General features: G+C 56.8%; 4 protein-coding genes across 4 annotated transcripts; 3 read left to right on the top strand and 1 right to left on the bottom strand.

Moving 5' to 3' along the window:
• Positions 1-517: 517 nt before the first annotated feature.
• Positions 518-3,366, top strand: MKK02DRAFT_18691 (WD40-repeat-containing domain protein; the record flags this gene model as incomplete). The annotated part of the gene is made up of 11 exons (XM_053085994.1): positions 518-967; positions 1,044-1,137; positions 1,305-1,378; positions 1,496-1,595; positions 1,651-1,696; positions 1,746-1,881; positions 1,982-2,108; positions 2,186-2,482; positions 2,656-2,850; positions 2,936-3,125; positions 3,213-3,366. 11 exons carry the CDS (start codon positions 518-520, stop codon positions 3,364-3,366), a joined length of 1,863 nt encoding a protein of 620 aa, XP_052943030.1.
• A 2,691-nt stretch (positions 3,367-6,057) lies between these two features.
• Positions 6,058-7,101, bottom strand: MKK02DRAFT_29124 (uncharacterized protein; the record flags this gene model as incomplete). Its single annotated transcript, XM_053087718.1, has 4 exons — positions 6,058-6,166; positions 6,233-6,523; positions 6,560-6,773; positions 6,816-7,101. 4 exons carry the CDS (start codon positions 7,099-7,101, stop codon positions 6,058-6,060), a joined length of 900 nt encoding a protein of 299 aa, XP_052943031.1.
• Positions 7,102-8,659: 1,558 nt separating this feature from the next.
• MKK02DRAFT_29125 (HAD-like domain-containing protein) lies at positions 8,660-10,504 on the top strand (the record flags this gene model as incomplete). The annotated part of the gene is made up of 7 exons (XM_053087719.1): positions 8,660-9,337; positions 9,386-9,502; positions 9,545-9,649; positions 9,696-9,957; positions 10,002-10,192; positions 10,237-10,355; positions 10,405-10,504. The coding sequence occupies 7 exons, from the start codon at positions 8,660-8,662 to the stop codon at positions 10,502-10,504; spliced, it is 1,572 nt and encodes a 523-aa protein (XP_052943032.1).
• A 291-nt stretch (positions 10,505-10,795) lies between these two features.
• On the top strand, positions 10,796-16,392 carry MKK02DRAFT_29126 (uncharacterized protein; the record flags this gene model as incomplete). The annotated part of the gene is made up of 20 exons (XM_053087720.1): positions 10,796-11,055; positions 11,107-11,216; positions 11,265-11,295; positions 11,372-11,607; positions 11,651-12,423; positions 12,471-12,860; positions 12,904-13,185; positions 13,219-13,299; positions 13,349-13,719; positions 13,765-13,828; positions 13,875-13,952; positions 13,999-14,012; positions 14,059-14,194; positions 14,243-14,289; positions 14,335-14,407; positions 14,458-14,680; positions 14,729-14,747; positions 14,880-15,049; positions 15,093-15,157; positions 15,274-16,392. The coding sequence occupies 20 exons, from the start codon at positions 10,796-10,798 to the stop codon at positions 16,390-16,392; spliced, it is 4,542 nt and encodes a 1,513-aa protein (XP_052943033.1).
• Between the last annotated feature and the right edge of the window lie 26 nt (positions 16,393-16,418).

Raw genomic sequence — 16,418 nt, forward strand, 5'->3', positions numbered from 1 at the left:
GTCCGAAAGAGTAAGGTTCCGGGGGCAGTCTAGGAGTGGAGGCCGAGGGGCCGAGGCTCGGCCGGTTAGAGAGCGGAAGGAGAGGGGGCAATGGCTGGCAAGGGGTCCTGTCAGCCTATCTATTCACATTGCAGTAGATAGCCACTGCTGCGACAGGTTCCCCCTCCATTGCTTGATAGTGCCAAAAGTAGCGTATGGAAGCTACTGAGAAGCGCTGAGATCGACCCCGCACCGACCACACTCCCCGATCCCTTATCTCCCCTCCCGATCATCAGCTACCATGCCCACCGATCGCCTCCAAGACATCCTCGAAGCCTTCGGCGCTGGCGGCGGAAATGCCTCCGGCTCTGCTGGTGCAGAGGATGCCTCGGACGACGGATCCGGGAACGGGAATGTCCCTCTCTACCTCGCCGAGGATGACATGGACGATGAGATGTACCCCGATGACGGGGACGAGGAGGACGATGCCGAGTACTATGATATCGACGACGATGATGAGGAGTATGATGATGAGGAGATGGGGGATGATGACGATGAGGGCGATGAGGAGGACGACGATGAAGATGGGGATGGGGGTGCTGGATCACCCCAGTATACACTCCAGGTGGACCCGAACGATCCGGAATCTGGAGCGGCCTTCCTGGAGATCGCGGCTCTTCTTAACGGACAGGAAGCCTCCCCGGCCGCTCAGTCTTCCCTCCTGCAGAGACTCCTAGCTGGCGGATTCATACGCACGTCCCAGCGAAACGCGCCGCCTGTGCTTACGCCGGAAGAAAGGGCCGAGAGGGAGGCGGAACGCAGGAGGAGGGAACAGTGGTGGACACCGCAAACCAAGCCGCATCCCCGCGGTAAGGAGTTGCTGTGCGGGGGTGAGTTTGGGAGGGTGGGGCAGTGGAAGGCGGATAAGCGGGATGGGAGGGGGGAGGTGAGGCGGCCGAGGCTGAGGGAGACGGCGAGATTTGGGGCGGTACCCAAGATGTCCAAGGTGGGTTCACTTCGGCTCGGATATGCTTTTCGGTAGAGGGTTGAGGCTGATATTGTAGGCAACATTGCCTAATACCAATGGTACGGTCGTAGCGGTCTACCCGTCGGTACCTTACGTTGGCCAGTACGCCAAACAAGACTACTCGATATTCTGTAAGTTACCATCCCGTCTTGCTATCCCTTCTCCATCGACCATCTCACCTCCCATCCCCTGTCTGCACCTCCCTCCACTCCTCTCCCCGCCTTCCTTTAGCCGGAAAGACACAACCTGACTCATCCTCTTTCCGATACCTGCCACCGCTACAATCGCGATCTTCCAGTCACCGCAACCCAAAACTTCACCCTACACCTCTACAACCTCGCCTCGGCCCGTCCCACGCCCAAGCGGCCTCGCGTCGCCGTCGCCCCTAGCCCCGCTGCCGGCCCACAGCGATCGGCGAGTCGGATGCCTGGCGCGTTCAACTCCCAGATGGATCAGGATGACGACGAGGACGATGATGACGATGATGAGGACATGTATGCGGGACCGCAGTGGAGGGGGATGAGGGGGATGGGGGGTGTTGGGGAGGATACGAGTCTCAAGAAGATTAAGGCTGTGAGGGGGGAGGAGGGTGAGTTATTCTTTGACTATTCGAGACTTGGTAGGCCCACGATCTGACTGAATAGGATCATGGACTATCACCGATAGTGACTCTACCAGGGATGGAGAGAGGTGAGTCGACCTGCAACTTGAAGCAGATGAGCAGAAGCTGACGATCAAGGATGATCTACTCGTCCATCACCCCTTATGTCCATATGCTACACACCGGTGAACACGAGGCGGATCATACCTGCCTGGACTTTTCGGGATCCGCGGGGAGCCGAGGCGGTGGGATGTGGGGTGGAGGTGGTTTCGGAGTAAGCCCCTTTTTTCCAGATCCGGCTGGCTGTCCCCTCCGGATTGATGGAACTATCGCAAGCCCCTTCAATTGAAGTAGAATACTAGCTGACGTACTAGATCTGGAGTATCCGATTCTCGGCGGACGGAAAGGAGGTCGTTGCTGGTGGTGGAGAAGGCCGGATCATGGTGTATGATATTGAAGCTGAGCGGCGATCACTCAGTATTGTCGGACATGCCGATGATGGTGAGCTGATCTACACTCCGCCTTACCATCAGTCGCATACCCTGCCCCGGCGTGGATCATCAGCTGATACATCCCAGTCAACGCGGTCTGTTTCGCCGATGAATCCTCTACCAACATCCTCGTTTCAGGCTCCGACGACGGTTATGTCAAAATATGGGATCGCCGCTCGTTATCAGGCGGGACCCCGTCGGGTGTCCTCGTCGGCGCGACCGAGGGTATCACGTATACCTCGCCAAAGGGCGACGGGCGGTATATCGTTGTCAACTCCAAAGACCAGGCGGCGCGGTTGTATGATTTGAGGAAGATGAAGAGTTGGAGCGAGTTTGAAGGGGAGATGGATGCGGTTGGGAAGTGGGGGCAGCCGAGGTTTGACTGTGAGTCGAGAGTCGGGCTTCGGTTTCGGAGTATTCTGTTGGCTGCCAGGCGGGCCGGCGGGGAGTGGGTCATGAGGGATGTGTGCAAAAGGAGGAGAAGTGGGGGATCAGCGGGGATTCAGAGAATGCACGTGCAGGAGTGATGTGAATCAAGGGCAGAGCTGATATCCCAGACCGGAATGCACGGTACCCGCCCCCTCAGCGCCTAGCCCACCCGAAAGATTGTTCAGTGATGACGTACCGTGGCCATGCGGTGCTTCGGACATTGATCAGGTGTCATTTCTCCCCGAGGGAGAGTACGGGGCAGGGGTATATCTATTCGGGGAGCGCGGATGGGTTGATCCATATTTGGTCTTTGGATGGGCAAGGTGAGCTTTGGCTCTCCACTTCCTTTTCTCCTTCGCCATGCCCCTACCGCTTGTCCTCAAGAAGATGTAAGCTGATAGGCCCCAGTCGTCCAAGTCCTTGATCGATCCCGATCCGTCCCGCTCCGAGATGCCAACAACAACTTTACCGATCCCTCCGCGCCTGAACCTACGCGGAACGCGACCGAGTCGCAGTTCCGCAACTCGACGAGACAGGCTTCGGGGCATTGTACGCGGGACGTTAGTTGGCATGGCTATGAGCCGAGTCTGATGTCTACGTGAGTCTGGTTCTGGTTTTGAACGGGCGAGTAGAGGAGAGGATCAGAAGGGAAGGAAAAGCAAGGGAGCATGACTGACAATTGTAGATCCTGGACAGTCAGTGGTGGATATCGCCAAGGCGGCTCGATTGCCAAGCATGAATGGAAGGGGCTCGGTAAGGGCGGATTGAGGAGGTTGGAGGATTGGGTAGAGAGGGAGGCGGGGCAGTATGAGGCTGGGCAGTCGGGTGTGCAGATCTGACCGGAGGCGGAGTAGCGGCCGATACGGAGTAGCGGCCGGACAGAGAAAGGTGTACAGTATGGGAATCTGGTCTCGGTTAGGATGTCGTGTAGCTATGGTCTGTACTTCGAGGCTGGGACTGAATGTATATGTGTATCAAGAATACTGAGGGATATAGCTCAAGTCCGAGTTCACTGACTGGTTGTCTCGCTGACTCTCGTTGACTGGACGCGGGGTACATGCTAATGTCGACTTCGCCTGCTCGCCTTCGTGTCGTGATTTGGTCGATGGCTCATTGAGAAGATGTACACGTGTATCGTCAGCGCCTCAAGCCTTCCGGATTGTACAAAGGATCGGCTAAATGACAATTTTGAGCCTGGGTCAGAGTCCAAGCGGAGCTAGCACAAAGGCAATCTGCACAGCGTTGAGCGAGTCGTCGCCTGTCCTCCCCTGAAGTTGCCCTCGATGGCAATTTTCGCTCTATACTTATCGATCGTGAAGTCGTACTCGCTTTTTCTGCTCTCCAACAACTCCCAGCTCAAGCGAAACGCAACGAAGCCTGCCTCATGCCGTATTACATACCTCTGCAAATCGGAGGTGTCGAGGTGCCTTTCTACTCAAGGTATGATGTCTGATCCCTCCGCCCCAGTCGACTTGCTCATGGGTATCTTGTCGCTTAACCACTGATACTGACTCTAGCAGTGGCGGGACCTGGACTGGGAGGGGTGCATCGGGCCACACGAGCGGACCCGGGGTCTGCCATGCGTGCTGGTCGTCAGGCTGGTCGCCGAGTAACCCGCACCCGGACGCGGACACTGCTGACGTGGCTTCCTGGCCTGAGGCAGTCAGGTCGCCTGAAACCCCGTCCCAGTCTGAGATCAGCAGGGCTACTCCTGCCGGCCCATCGTTCAGAGGCTTGGATGATCTGACGGCGGGTGGCGAATCTCTCGGTGTCAGGACCGGCAAGACGGCGCGATCCAGCCCGTACACGTATACCCGTGAGGGCTCAAGGCTGTACCCCGTGTACGAAGACCGCATCGGAGACGCGGATGGGTCGATGAAGGCGATCGAGGGGACCACGGCACTCCTGTTGGAATGGCCTACTGAGAAGTCGGCGCGGCCCGGCGAGCGGGTACCGGGCACTTCGGCCCTTGACACAACCGAGGGCGTCTCAGACGAATCAACCGGCGGATTGCTCAAGAGAAAGTGGGGACGGTTCACTGGCAAAGGACATCAAGACGGACCCGCCGAGGGTAGTTTATCGAAGTCTCCTCGCCTTGCTGTCTGATCGGCGGGGTAGATGCGTGCTGTGGGGAATTTGGTCTATTGTCAATGACCTGCTGATGACGTTCCGGAGAAGTAGCTCGGTGCTCGAGTGGATTTGGCGCACTGAACGGACGTTATATCGATGAACATCGACGTGTTGATCGGCTCGAGACTACTGATTGAGACACGACGCATCGGTTCCCGGTCTGCTCTTGACATGTCAAATTCACAGTCCGCGACTTTCTGACAGTTGATCACACGTCTCGGTGGCTAATACCTTGACCATCAACTGCGTACTCACCATCCTACAAAATCGCGGCCACTATATTCTGCACATGCACTGTGGTCCATAACGTCACTGAGAGCACAGACGACTACAGCACTCCATTATGGAGGCGGGATGATGCTTCACATGTACGAACACAGCATTGAGCTGGGCTGTGTACTGTGCCACGGAGCGACCCTAGAGCTTAACAAGGGATCACAATGGCGGCCCGCGTTTGAGCAGATTGTGAAGGTTTCATCAAAAGATCGCACCCGATCTCGACCCCCAGATTTCATACTGACTGATTTGTTGGGCACCTCGTCCCTGTCACTTCATACCACGACCTTCCAGACACCAATCTTCCACCCTTCTGACGAATCCGCTATCATGTCCCACGCTGTGATCAACAACTTAGCTGCCGAGACTCGCACAGCGCTGCTTGCAACTGTTACGAGCTCTAAACTTGAGGCATACTTTGATTACGTGGAGAAGTCCTCTAGAGGGACTGAGCCAAGCAAGGAGCCAGGTGATGATAGCCTCGAGTACGTCACTCACCCAAACGCCCCCTGGCTATTGCCCGAGGACGAAGGCTCGGACGCCGAAGGTCCTCGTCGGGGCGTGCCCTATGGGAGTCGGTCGGGTCGCAGTCGCAGAGGTCGCAGACGCGGACGCGGACCAAAGACCCACGCTGCCAGCCCAGCAGGTACTGATGCCCCTGAACCTGAAAGCCTTTCATCCGATGTGGAGCCGCCTCAGGCTTCAACAATTACCGAAGCTTCTTACTGCACTACGACCGACGTCCAACCCAGATTCTCTGAGGCACCCGACGTACCCCACGCTACCACAAATGAAGATGGAGCTCTTGTTTGCTCTGCGCTCAGTCTGCGCGGATGAGCCTCGGGGCAGTGGTGGGCCGCTGCTGGCCTCAGGAACGAATGCGAGTAGGAGGAATGAAATGTCTAGCGCGACTGCGGAATCGGAGCTGAGTGAACCATGGGAGACGGGCGGGTGAAGGCTGAACATATGCTTTCAATCCGACTGACGTATGTATCTATGCAGACATTGTTTCTTGCTCTTGACGTCGGTCCTCACAAGTATGATCTTACTCAAGGAGTCACCCTGAAGTCTCGGCCGTGACCACAGAGTTGTGCATCTTCTCTCGGGCACTCCACTCGGATAGCTCAGGGCGTCGCCGACATGTCGACGAATGAGTAAAGAGCGTAGCAGTCAGACCAGATCACGTCAAAGTCGTGCACTTCATTCTCGCCATGCGGATTCCAGAGTGTGATCCTGGATCTCAGCTTCAAGGCCAGCCACGCTCCGTAGATCCTCCTTCCGACTGAGGTATGAGCTTACCAGCGCTTCCCGTCGTTCTCATTCCCTGACATGATCCAGAATGCGTGGCCTTTGTCCAGGATCACAGGCTTCTCCTGGATACTCTGCAGAATCATGGGGGTCTTGTGGGCGTTGGCAGAGATCAGCTTCCAGGTCTCATTCTTCGACAGCCAATCTGCGGGTGCATCTTTGCTGGTGGCGGTAAAGTAGAACCTGGCTTTGCGTCGTGTGGTCATCTCGAGGGCTTCAGAGGGGAGCATGGCGACGTCGCGTCCCATCTGCCGGACAGCTTGCTCGATTCCGCCTACCCACCTTGGGAGTCAGCAGGTCTTAGGCTAGACAACTCACCAGCCCTCATGCGAGTCAGAGCGAACGTTCGTGAGTGCGGCTTTCGCCACCTTCTGGGCAGCAGATTTGAGGCTGTCAGGCTGGACGAGCTTGAAAGCGGCATAACGGGTGGAAGAGGCATCTCCGGCAAAAGAGACGAGGTTTGTGATCCACTTGGGGTCCTGACCGACCAGAGCGCCGAGCACCGCTATCAGACCGCAGTCTGGTATCGAAGCTGCACATCAGAGGAGTGATCCGATCGGTATGTAACACTTACTTTGCTCTACATCAGCAAGGTCGGGAACGCCATTGTCTCCGAACAAACCACCAGGCGTCTCAGTGCGCTGTACAACATCTGGGTATCTCGCCTTGTGTCGTGCTGAGGAAAGTCGGGCGGCAAGGCGGCGATGATGCGATCCAGACAGGTCAGAAAGAGGCGGTCCAGCTTTGATGATTTTCCCGATCGCAAGGCTGGCCTCGAAGGAAGAAACTGGTAGGGAGTGTGCGATGCCGCAGATGAGGGCTGTCAGCAAGTAGGCTGTCAGCATGTGGAGAGAGACCATGGTAGAAGACGCCTCACACGCTTGTGTCAGGGCACATATGTGAGCAAGGGCTTAGCACCGGGGACAGAGGGAGATGTGTGAGTAGAGGGTGCTGTGATCAGATGTGAGAGCTGTGAGGAAGGATGAGTTAGGCACTCGGGGGTCGTGAGGCGGAAGGGTGAGAAATGTGGATGTGGGAGGAGGGTAGAGGGTAGGGGAGATGCGGCATGAGATGACCGAAGACGACGCCTTATAACGTACCTGGATGTAAGCCTGCAGCTTCGTCATGTTACAGGGCGAGCCATAGGAGTAGAGTCATCCTTTGATCGTCTCGCCTCCTACACGTACGAAGTGCAAATGAGAAGGCCGAGGGCATATTGACGCCACCGTCGGCGATGAAGAGAAGCCACAAAAGAGGCAGTATAAAGGGCTCTCTATCCAGCAGTGAACTCCTGCTGACCACATATGGTGTACATGACGTGCCAGGCTCCAGGGACTTTTTGGACGGCGTTGAATAGCTGTAGCTCGACCTTTCGATACTCGTTAAAGCAGGGCAACGCCCGATAACAATGCTGGAGCAGTCAGAAGTGTATAGCCTCGACGTGGGACTGAGACTCCTTTGGCAGATATTCCTACACGCTTCATATGGCCCTTGACGTGTAAGAACTCCCACCTCCGATGGCAGCGGTGGACAGACGATGTAACTGTCGCATGGATGGCATGGAAAGGATGACCGACACCACGGGTTTCGTACACATAATGGAGGCCATATCGCCATCACCTAGTCCCCATCAGGCGCGCTGTGTGCTAGTGAGCTCATCGTCTTTGACTTTGCACACCTCACTGTTCTCATCGCTGACTCATCACCTCTTCAAGTAGCCTACTTCACAACTCTACCCTTACTACGCACCATACCCATTTGCTTTGACATCCATTCACACGAAAACATGCGCAGAGACACCAGGTCGACTCGCCACCCGGTGGCAAGTACCCTTCCAGAGACCCTCAATTTGACAGACGAGGACGGAAACAAATACCACTACACTCGCACCCACCCCGCAGAATTCTCGCTTGGCGCCTCGGTGCTGAGCTCCGCAGGAACAGCTGTACGCTGGGTGGCGGAGGCCATAACCCCAGTCGCCACCACGCTCATGGTGGTGGGCATTTTGGAACGTCTCGATGCAGAGAGCCTCCTCGGTCCTTCAATTGGGCCATGGTACTGCCAAGGGAGATGGGACGCTCGGGCTGAGCTCGCCACGGAAAAGATGTCGGGGATATGGAACGCCTTGACCACCGGCCCCTCGCCATGAGGCTTTGCACCAGCCCTCCACTCTGCTCACATACCGACTGCTACTTCTTTACAGATAGACCGTCACGATGCAGGGCTTGCTACTCTTTCCGATGCACATGTTTGACGATTTGCTGCAATCATGAGCCACAAAGAGCACTTCGCTCTCACATTTGACGCACGGACTAGGGTGGCTGGTGCCACTTTCGCCACCCAAGCTATGACGGTCGAATTTGGTCCTGCGAGCTGATCCTCTGCTTCCTACATTGACCTCATACTAGCTATATCACCATGTACCGCTTAGCAGCAGCGCGCATAGTCACTCGTAGGCCACTGGCGGTAGCGCCTATCACCCTTCGCCGCCCACTTTCCGCTTCTACGCCGTTCAGCGTGAAGATCAGAACATCTAAACCTCCTCCCCCTTCGTCAACAAAATCGCAGCCTTCACCCGCCGAGCGACCTCCGGCTCCGCCCGTAGCAGCTCAAGCTACCCCACCACCCTTTGAGCCGCTGGTATCAGAAGCGGCATCCGGGCTGCCACCACACCCTGCCTCCGAGCCTGTCTCGACTCCCAGCGAAACGGCGGAAATCCCACTCGACCAGGTTCCGCTTGAGCAGCCAAGCCCATCCGCTGCTGCAGAGGCCGAGCCAGAGCCCACGATCGCCGACTTCTCCAAGCTTCCCTCACTCGACATCGATCCGGATGTGGCTCTACCAGAACCGAAGAATGAAGGAGAAGGCGAGGGAGAGAAGCGGGAACGGACAGGAGCGAGCCGGAAGGAGTATGTGTCTAGTATGGAGAGGCAGCGGAGGATGTACCTGCGTGTGCTGCTTGGGGCGGCGCTCATAGGCGGTGTTGGAGGGGCGTACTACCTTGGAAAGGCGGATGAGACGGTCGCGGAAGCAGCGGAAGCGGGACTAGGCGGTCATTGGAATAGGCTCAAGACGAATGTATCGGAAATGTTCGATGTGAGTAGACGTGACCAAGTCATAGCAGCCAAAGAGCTGACATACTAGATTTTCAGCAAGCCTGCCTTCAAGGTGCTGCTGCCCGACCCCCTTCCCCCACCTCACCAGCGCCCATACACACTTGTCATTGACCTGGAAGGGCTCTTGGTTTCGTCGTCCTGGGAGGTGAGTCACCGATGATCATTGGAGATCAGAGCTGACATATAGCGCTCTACCGGATGGCGGACAGCGAAGCGCCCCGGTACCGACTACTTCTTGGCATACCTGAGCCAGTTCTACGAGATCGTCCTGTTTACATCCCAGCCCAGCATCGTAAGCTCGCTCGCTGACTGTACTGGCAACCAAGCTGACAAAGAAGAACGCCGCACCAGTGGCCGAGAAGCTCGACCCCTTCGGCGCCTTCATCCCCTACAAGCTGTTTCGCGAGTCCACCCGATCTCACAACGGCAAAGTCGTCAAGGATCTGTCATACCTGAACCGAGACCTGAGCAAGGTCGTCATGATCGATACTGTCGCGGATCATGGCGCGCTCCAGCCTGAAAACTCAATCACCATCCGCCCATGGCAAGCTGGAAAAGGCGGAGACAGGGGTCTGGTGGACATGATCCCATTCCTAGAATGTGCGTATATCTGATGCTGCAACTGAGGTCTAGCTGACCCTTAGCGATTGCTATGTTCAATGCCAAGGACGTCCGACCAATCATTCAAGCATACTCTGGTAAAGATATCCCTATCGAATATGCGAAGAAGGAGGCGGAGGCGAAGCAGAAGGCGACCGAGGAGTGGGAGAGGCAACACCTGTCTTCGGGTGGAGGGTCGAGCTGGCTGAGCGGGACGTTTGGGAGTGTGGCATCAGTAAGTCGTCTCTTCTTTCAGGCTGAACGGAGCTGACTATGTAGCCTGGCAAGACAAGACCAAATCAACCCATGACGTATCTCGACATGAAGCGAGCGGAGGCACAGCAAAACTACCTGGCGGAGCAAAAGTACTGGAAAGACCACGAGGAGGAGTTCAAGAAGTGAGTTTGAGACACCTATTAGATGGTATGGATGGCGCTGATGGTACAGGTTGGTAGAAGAGGACAAGGCGAAGCAATTGGCGGAGATGAAGGGCAGTCTTTTGGGATACTTTGGCGGTGGAGCACCAAAGAAGGACGCGGGGAAGTAGGCATGATGGACTGCGCTCTGCGGCCATTCAGGGGTTTGTGCGAGGTATGCATCCCACTCCACATGTTGGCCTCACTAATCAGCCGGATACACCGACGTCCCGGCCAGCCGGGTGATCTGGGACCTGACGAGCTCGATGAAAGCAAACGAAACCTTATCCACCGTCGCACACAGGTTGCGGGGTAAAGGGACGGTGCGCTAACGAAATTTTCGCCCGCTCCTGCCTGGCTGTGTTCCATCTACAGTACCTCATCTCACACTTATACTGCATACTCGGCATCATCACCCCACCATGTCGAGCACCAATCCGGCGCCGCCGCCGCCAGCGCTCGCCTCGTCCGCACCCATCGGGATCAACGCTGACCAGAATCAAAGCAAGTCTTGCGATCGAGGTTGGCTGACGATAGATGCCATCCCGGCCAATAACGTCGCAATCAGCACAGGCATCGCTCAACTCTCCATTATGCCCACCACGCAAGAGGCATGCACCGGGCCCAACCTCGCTGAGATCTTTGCGGGACTTCAGGGCGCAGCAGGGAGCATAGAGAGCAGGTCGGTCTTTGGCTGATGACATGTTGAGTGACTAACCAGCTGACAAGACAGGATGGAGAAGCAGTTTATGATGCTCCGCTACGACTGTACTGCCTCGCTGCGTGCTGCAGTCAGTGCCAGCTTTCGAGACCTCGCTTCGTGGAACTTTCACGGCTCGTCGCGTAAGCCGCATCATCAATGGCTGTAACTTAGACTCTGCTGATGAGCAGTCTCGCATGTCTTGCAAGATGGTGGCGGCACGTACGTCCCACAGCATGGTGGAAGCGATACCAGGTAGCGTCAGCCACTTCGAATCTCGGACCAAGCTGATCATCAGCCTGATCCCCCTCATCTCTGACATCCGCTTTACCGGGATCACCCTGAACCGGCAATTTGGCCTTGCCTTCAAGGTGTCCGCAAGTACCCCGCCCGGACCGGCACGGAACGCCGCGCAGAACTCGAGGTACGCGTTCTGGAGCTACGGCAAACGCCTGATGAATGGCGGGATGGTGGCGCTGGTCACTCAGAGAAGGGGATCTGCACCGGAAGTGAGGATGGCGGTCATAGCTGAGCGTGAGTCGGACCTTGATAAGGTGGATGAGGCTGACGATAGCAGAAGTCCACTTCCCGAAGAAGAACGAGCCGGAAGAGGACAATAGCGAGACCATCGACTTTGCACTCTCCTTCCCGGACGTCGTGGACACGGAATGGGCGATCCAAGAGGTGTTCCGCCGCGACCATGCCTCTCACCCGATCCGCTTCTTGCTGGAGAACCCCGTCATGTTTATCAGCTTCAAGCCCTTCCTGCACGGATTGCAGACCTCGGATCCCGTACAGCTCACTTCGACCCTTTTCGAGGCTATCAACTTTGATCCGTCGGCCGGACCCATCCCCGTTCTGCACCCACCACCCTACGCGGTCAAGCCGGGTTTCAAGTGGGATCTCACCTGCCTCATGGCATCGCCCGCGCAACGTCTGCGGATGGCGCCGAGCTCTCCGGACTCGATCGATCTTGCCCGACAAAGCCTGTATTCGGGGAGCACGCTTGACCCCTCCCAGGCGGACGCGATCATCTCGGCTCTTACCACCCAAAACTCCCTGATCCAAGGTCCTCCGGGAACGGGCAAAACGTACACTGGCGTCCAGCTCCTACGCCTCTTCATCATCAACCATGTCGGTCCCATCGTCGTCATGGCTCAGACCAACCATGCGCTCGACAATATCCTCCGCGCAGCTCACGACTGCGGCGTCACCACGTCTATCGTCCGACTCGGCGCAAGGTCGGATGATCCTGTACTCAAGAATTTGACGCTGCAGAAGCGGGAGTTGCTCATCGGAGGGAAGAGTCGGATCACGAACATTGTGCGGGGTTTGCGGGACTTGGAGATGGTGAGCTCTGTTTATTGATTGGGCGAGAATGGCGCTGATCAAATCAGCAAATGACCGAGCTCGTTGATACAATGTTGGCGAATTCCGCTGCCAATGCTACTCGCATCCAAGACACCCTCGCGAAACGCCATCCGCATCACCAGGCTCAGCTCATCTCGCCGTCAAGCTCTATCCAGGCGATGCTGGATGATCAGCTGCTCGAGGAGGAGCAAGGATGGAGTGTGGCGACGGAGAAGGGCATGAGCCGAGCTGTGAGCTTGTGGAGCTTTTGGGCGGACGGAGCCGACATCCAGCACCTCGCAAAGCTGCGTGCTCAAGCGGTCGCTGGAGCGAACGTCCTCGCAAATGGTCTGGCCGGACTCGACCTGGGCTCTAGTGAGATGGGTCACGCTCAGGATACATGGGCAGGGCTCTTTCAGAAGGGATGCTGGGATCCGGTAAGTTCATCTTCCGACTAATGATGATGAAGCTGAAAACCAGACCCTATCAGCGCGTACTCAAGCGCTATCGGATCCGCACAAATTCATCCTCCACTTCGCGCTCCCGGCTATACCGGCGACCTCGAAGACCGACCGAACATACACGGATCTCGCCCAGGACCCTAACGTCTGGTCCTACTCGAAATCCGAACGTCGCCGCTTCATCCAGAATCTAGCGGATCAGAGCAGGACGCAAATGGACCTGCTTGGGAATGCTCAATACCAGCATCTCATCACGCAGTACGAGGCGAAGCGAGCGGACGTGGCTGAAGCTCGCCGCATTGTAAGTCCAGCGATCGACTCAGCTGATGGTCAGCGTCAACTGGCGGCTCTGGAAGGTGTTCAAATCGTCGGCTGTACGACCAACGGCGCAGCTAGACTCAGAGAGACGATCGCCGTAAGTAATAATGTCCGCTTTGTTGCGCACATGTAGCTGATCTTGCTAGACGTTGTCGCCAAAGGTTCTGCTTGTCGAAGAGGCTGGTCAAGCCCTCGAGGCGCATATTCTCGCCACGCTCTCGCCTTCGATCCAGCATCTCATTCAGCTTGGCGATCCGCAACAGCTCCGCTGCATCACCAACTGCTACAAGCTCTCCCTCGAGTCTCGCATCGGCGCTGCGCACTATCGCCTCAACGAGAGCATGATGGAACGTGTTCACGCTGCGGGGTACCCTATGACTCAGCTCCTCACCCAACGCCGGATGCGACCCCAGATCTCGGCTTTGATCCGGTCCCAGATCTACCCGAACCTCAAGGATGATCAGCGGGTCAAGGTCTATCCCAAGGTGCAGGGATCCACGAAGGATGTGTTCTTCTTGTGAGTCAAAGCTCTTATCACTTGGTGATGACAGCTGATCGAAAGCGATCATCGACACGAGGAAACGGCCGACGGTCAAGGCGGACAAAAGAAGGCGAATCCTTGGGAGGTGAGGTCAATCCACCAAAGCATCTGAATGTCAAGCTGATCATCAGGCAAGGATGGTGTCTGAGCTCGCACTTCACTTTGCCAAGCAAGGCTGCTATCCCGCAGAGAAAGGAGTAGTCATTCTGGTGAGCCTACTTTCTACCGCTCATATCTTCAATGCTGACATTGAAGTGCGCCTACGCTGGGTATGTTTGTCATCTTCCATGAACAAACAAGAGCTGATGTCCATAGTCAAGTCATGGAGGTCAAGAAGTGTCTGGAAGGTCGAGCCGAGATCAAGACTGGCGAGAAGGAGAAAGAGGCCCTCGCTCGAGCTGGCGGAAACAACGATATCTTCGGCCACTCAATCAGACCGTCCAAGCTCACTGTAAGTTTAAGTGAGACCTTTAGTATGTCGAACTGAGCTTATGAGCAGGTCATGGTTCGGACTATCGACAGCTTTCAAGGCGAAGAGGCGGACATGTAAGTCAAGCTCCTGCGGCTGAGGGGATCTCTGCTGATCCACAGTATCATACTCTCGCTCGTTCGCAACGCTGGAGAGACGGAATCCCCTGAGAAGCACTCCATTGGGTTCCTCAAGGTGAGCTTCCAGACCCGACAAACGGGCGAGACTGGAGCTCACACTCGCAGATCAACAACCGAACCAATGTCGCCATCTCCCGCGCAAAGCACGGGCTATTCATCCTCGGTAACGCAGCCCAGCTCGCCTCCCAGAGTGACTTTTGGACCGACTCGCTCCATCAACTCGACGATGAGGGCTGCGTCGGGGACGTCTTGCCGCTCGGATGCGCAGTCCATGGGACCGTTCACGAGATTATCGAGGTGGAGGACTTTGAGAAGCTTGCGCCGAATGGTAAGCCTCACCGCGACCTTCGTCGATGTTTTGAAGCTGACAGAGCAGGAGGATGCACTCTGCTTTGGTACGTCTGATCTCCAGCTTTTCTGCTTCATTTCTGATCATACAGCGGAATCCCTCTGGACTGCGGACACAAGTGCAACAAGCAGGTACGCCAATCTCCTCTTGGTCGCAGGCGATATGTGCTAATCTGTAGTGCCATCCTGCCGATCGGGAGCACAAGCGCAGCGTCTGCTCGCAGCCGTGTCGACGACCGCGCGACTGCGGCCACGCATGTTCCAGCACATGTTGCGAAAGCTGTGGGCCATGCCAGGTTATCGTCGGTACTCACACCTTGGGCTGCGGGCACGTCAGGCATGTCACATGGTGAGTCTGTCGAGCTATGCAAGGGAACGAGCTGATCGAGCAGCAATGAGCTGGGACGTCTGGGCAGTATCAAGTGCTCGGTCATGGTTCAAGTTTCCGGCCAGAGCTGTAAGTTCTTTCATGGTCTAGGTTTTATATTCAGCTGATGTCCTCAGGCGAGCATATGCATCACGTCCTATGCGTACGTATAATATCCCTTCAGCCTGCTTGTGCTGATATATTAGTCGTCAAAAGACGCTCCCCCGGTGTGCCGCGAGCCATGCGGCGTAGAGTGCGACGCCTGCGGGCAGACATGCTCTGCGACCTGCCTGACCTGCCAACGGCTCAGCAAGCCGCTGCGCGCCGGGATCGATGTCATCTCCCAGAATGGCCTCGCCACCCCTCCTCCGGACATCATCCAGCGGACCAAGCACGCGGAGCATCAGTGTCGACCGGACATGGACAAGGTACTCGCCAAGCTTGGCCCGCTTGTCCTCGACCTAGCGAATTTGGACATTCGCATTGTCACCTCGCTCGCAGCAGTCGTCCTCCCTGCTCCCGACCGTCATCCCAACGAACGGGCCCTCGCTCGGCTTCTCTCTTTCGACAAATACCGGCCCGAGACTGTCAAGCCTATCTCCAGCGGTACATTCGGGGCAGGGCTCCAGAGCTTGTTCTGCTTTACTCCAAGCGTCCGCTCAGCCTGGCTCCAGGTTGTCGGTCCGATCCTGGAGCGCCACGTCCATCTGGAGGCCTTCTTCTCACCATCGGTCATTACAATCGAAACGACCGTCTCTCGTATCCGGGCGATCCTCCACGCGGTCGGCTACCGGCTCATTCTCGCCCTCTGCGCCGGTCAATACACCTTGGCACTCCGTCGGAACGCGTCGAGTGCCTTGGACGCCGGTGTCAACGCCAACTTTGTCGCGCACCTCTTCGATATCCTTCGGTGGACGGTCCTGCGGAGTTGCGAGCGGGACCTCAAGCTCGCCGAGTACAGCGCGGAGCGTCCCGGTCTGCCCACCGTGGCCAGGATCGCGGTTGCGGGCGCGCAGATCGTGCTCGAGCAGTGGACCGTCCTTATCACCCTTCACGGACTACTGTACGGCGCGCATCCTGATGCGGAGCTAGCGAAGGAGGCGATGGTGAAGGCTGAGCGAAAATCTCGGGGGATCGTGGAAGGAGTCAAGCGGGCCTCGAGAGCGGGCGGAGATGAGAGGGTCTCAGCTAGGATGGAAGAGCTGGACCGTACACTGGGACGGTGGATGCAGATCAAGGAGGTCAGCAGTAGTGCCGATGTCGAGACGGCCTTGCAGGGGTCTTTGAAGGATTTGACGGACTTTGCGGATTGGGCCATGGCTTGATGGGACTACGAGGAGTAGGCTCGGTC

Source organism: Dioszegia hungarica (assembly GCF_025882075.1).
Source record: "Dioszegia hungarica strain PDD-24b-2 chromosome Unknown MKK02contig_19, whole genome shotgun sequence".
In the NCBI taxonomy this organism is placed as follows: Eukaryota; Fungi; Basidiomycota; class Tremellomycetes; order Tremellales; family Bulleribasidiaceae; genus Dioszegia; species Dioszegia hungarica.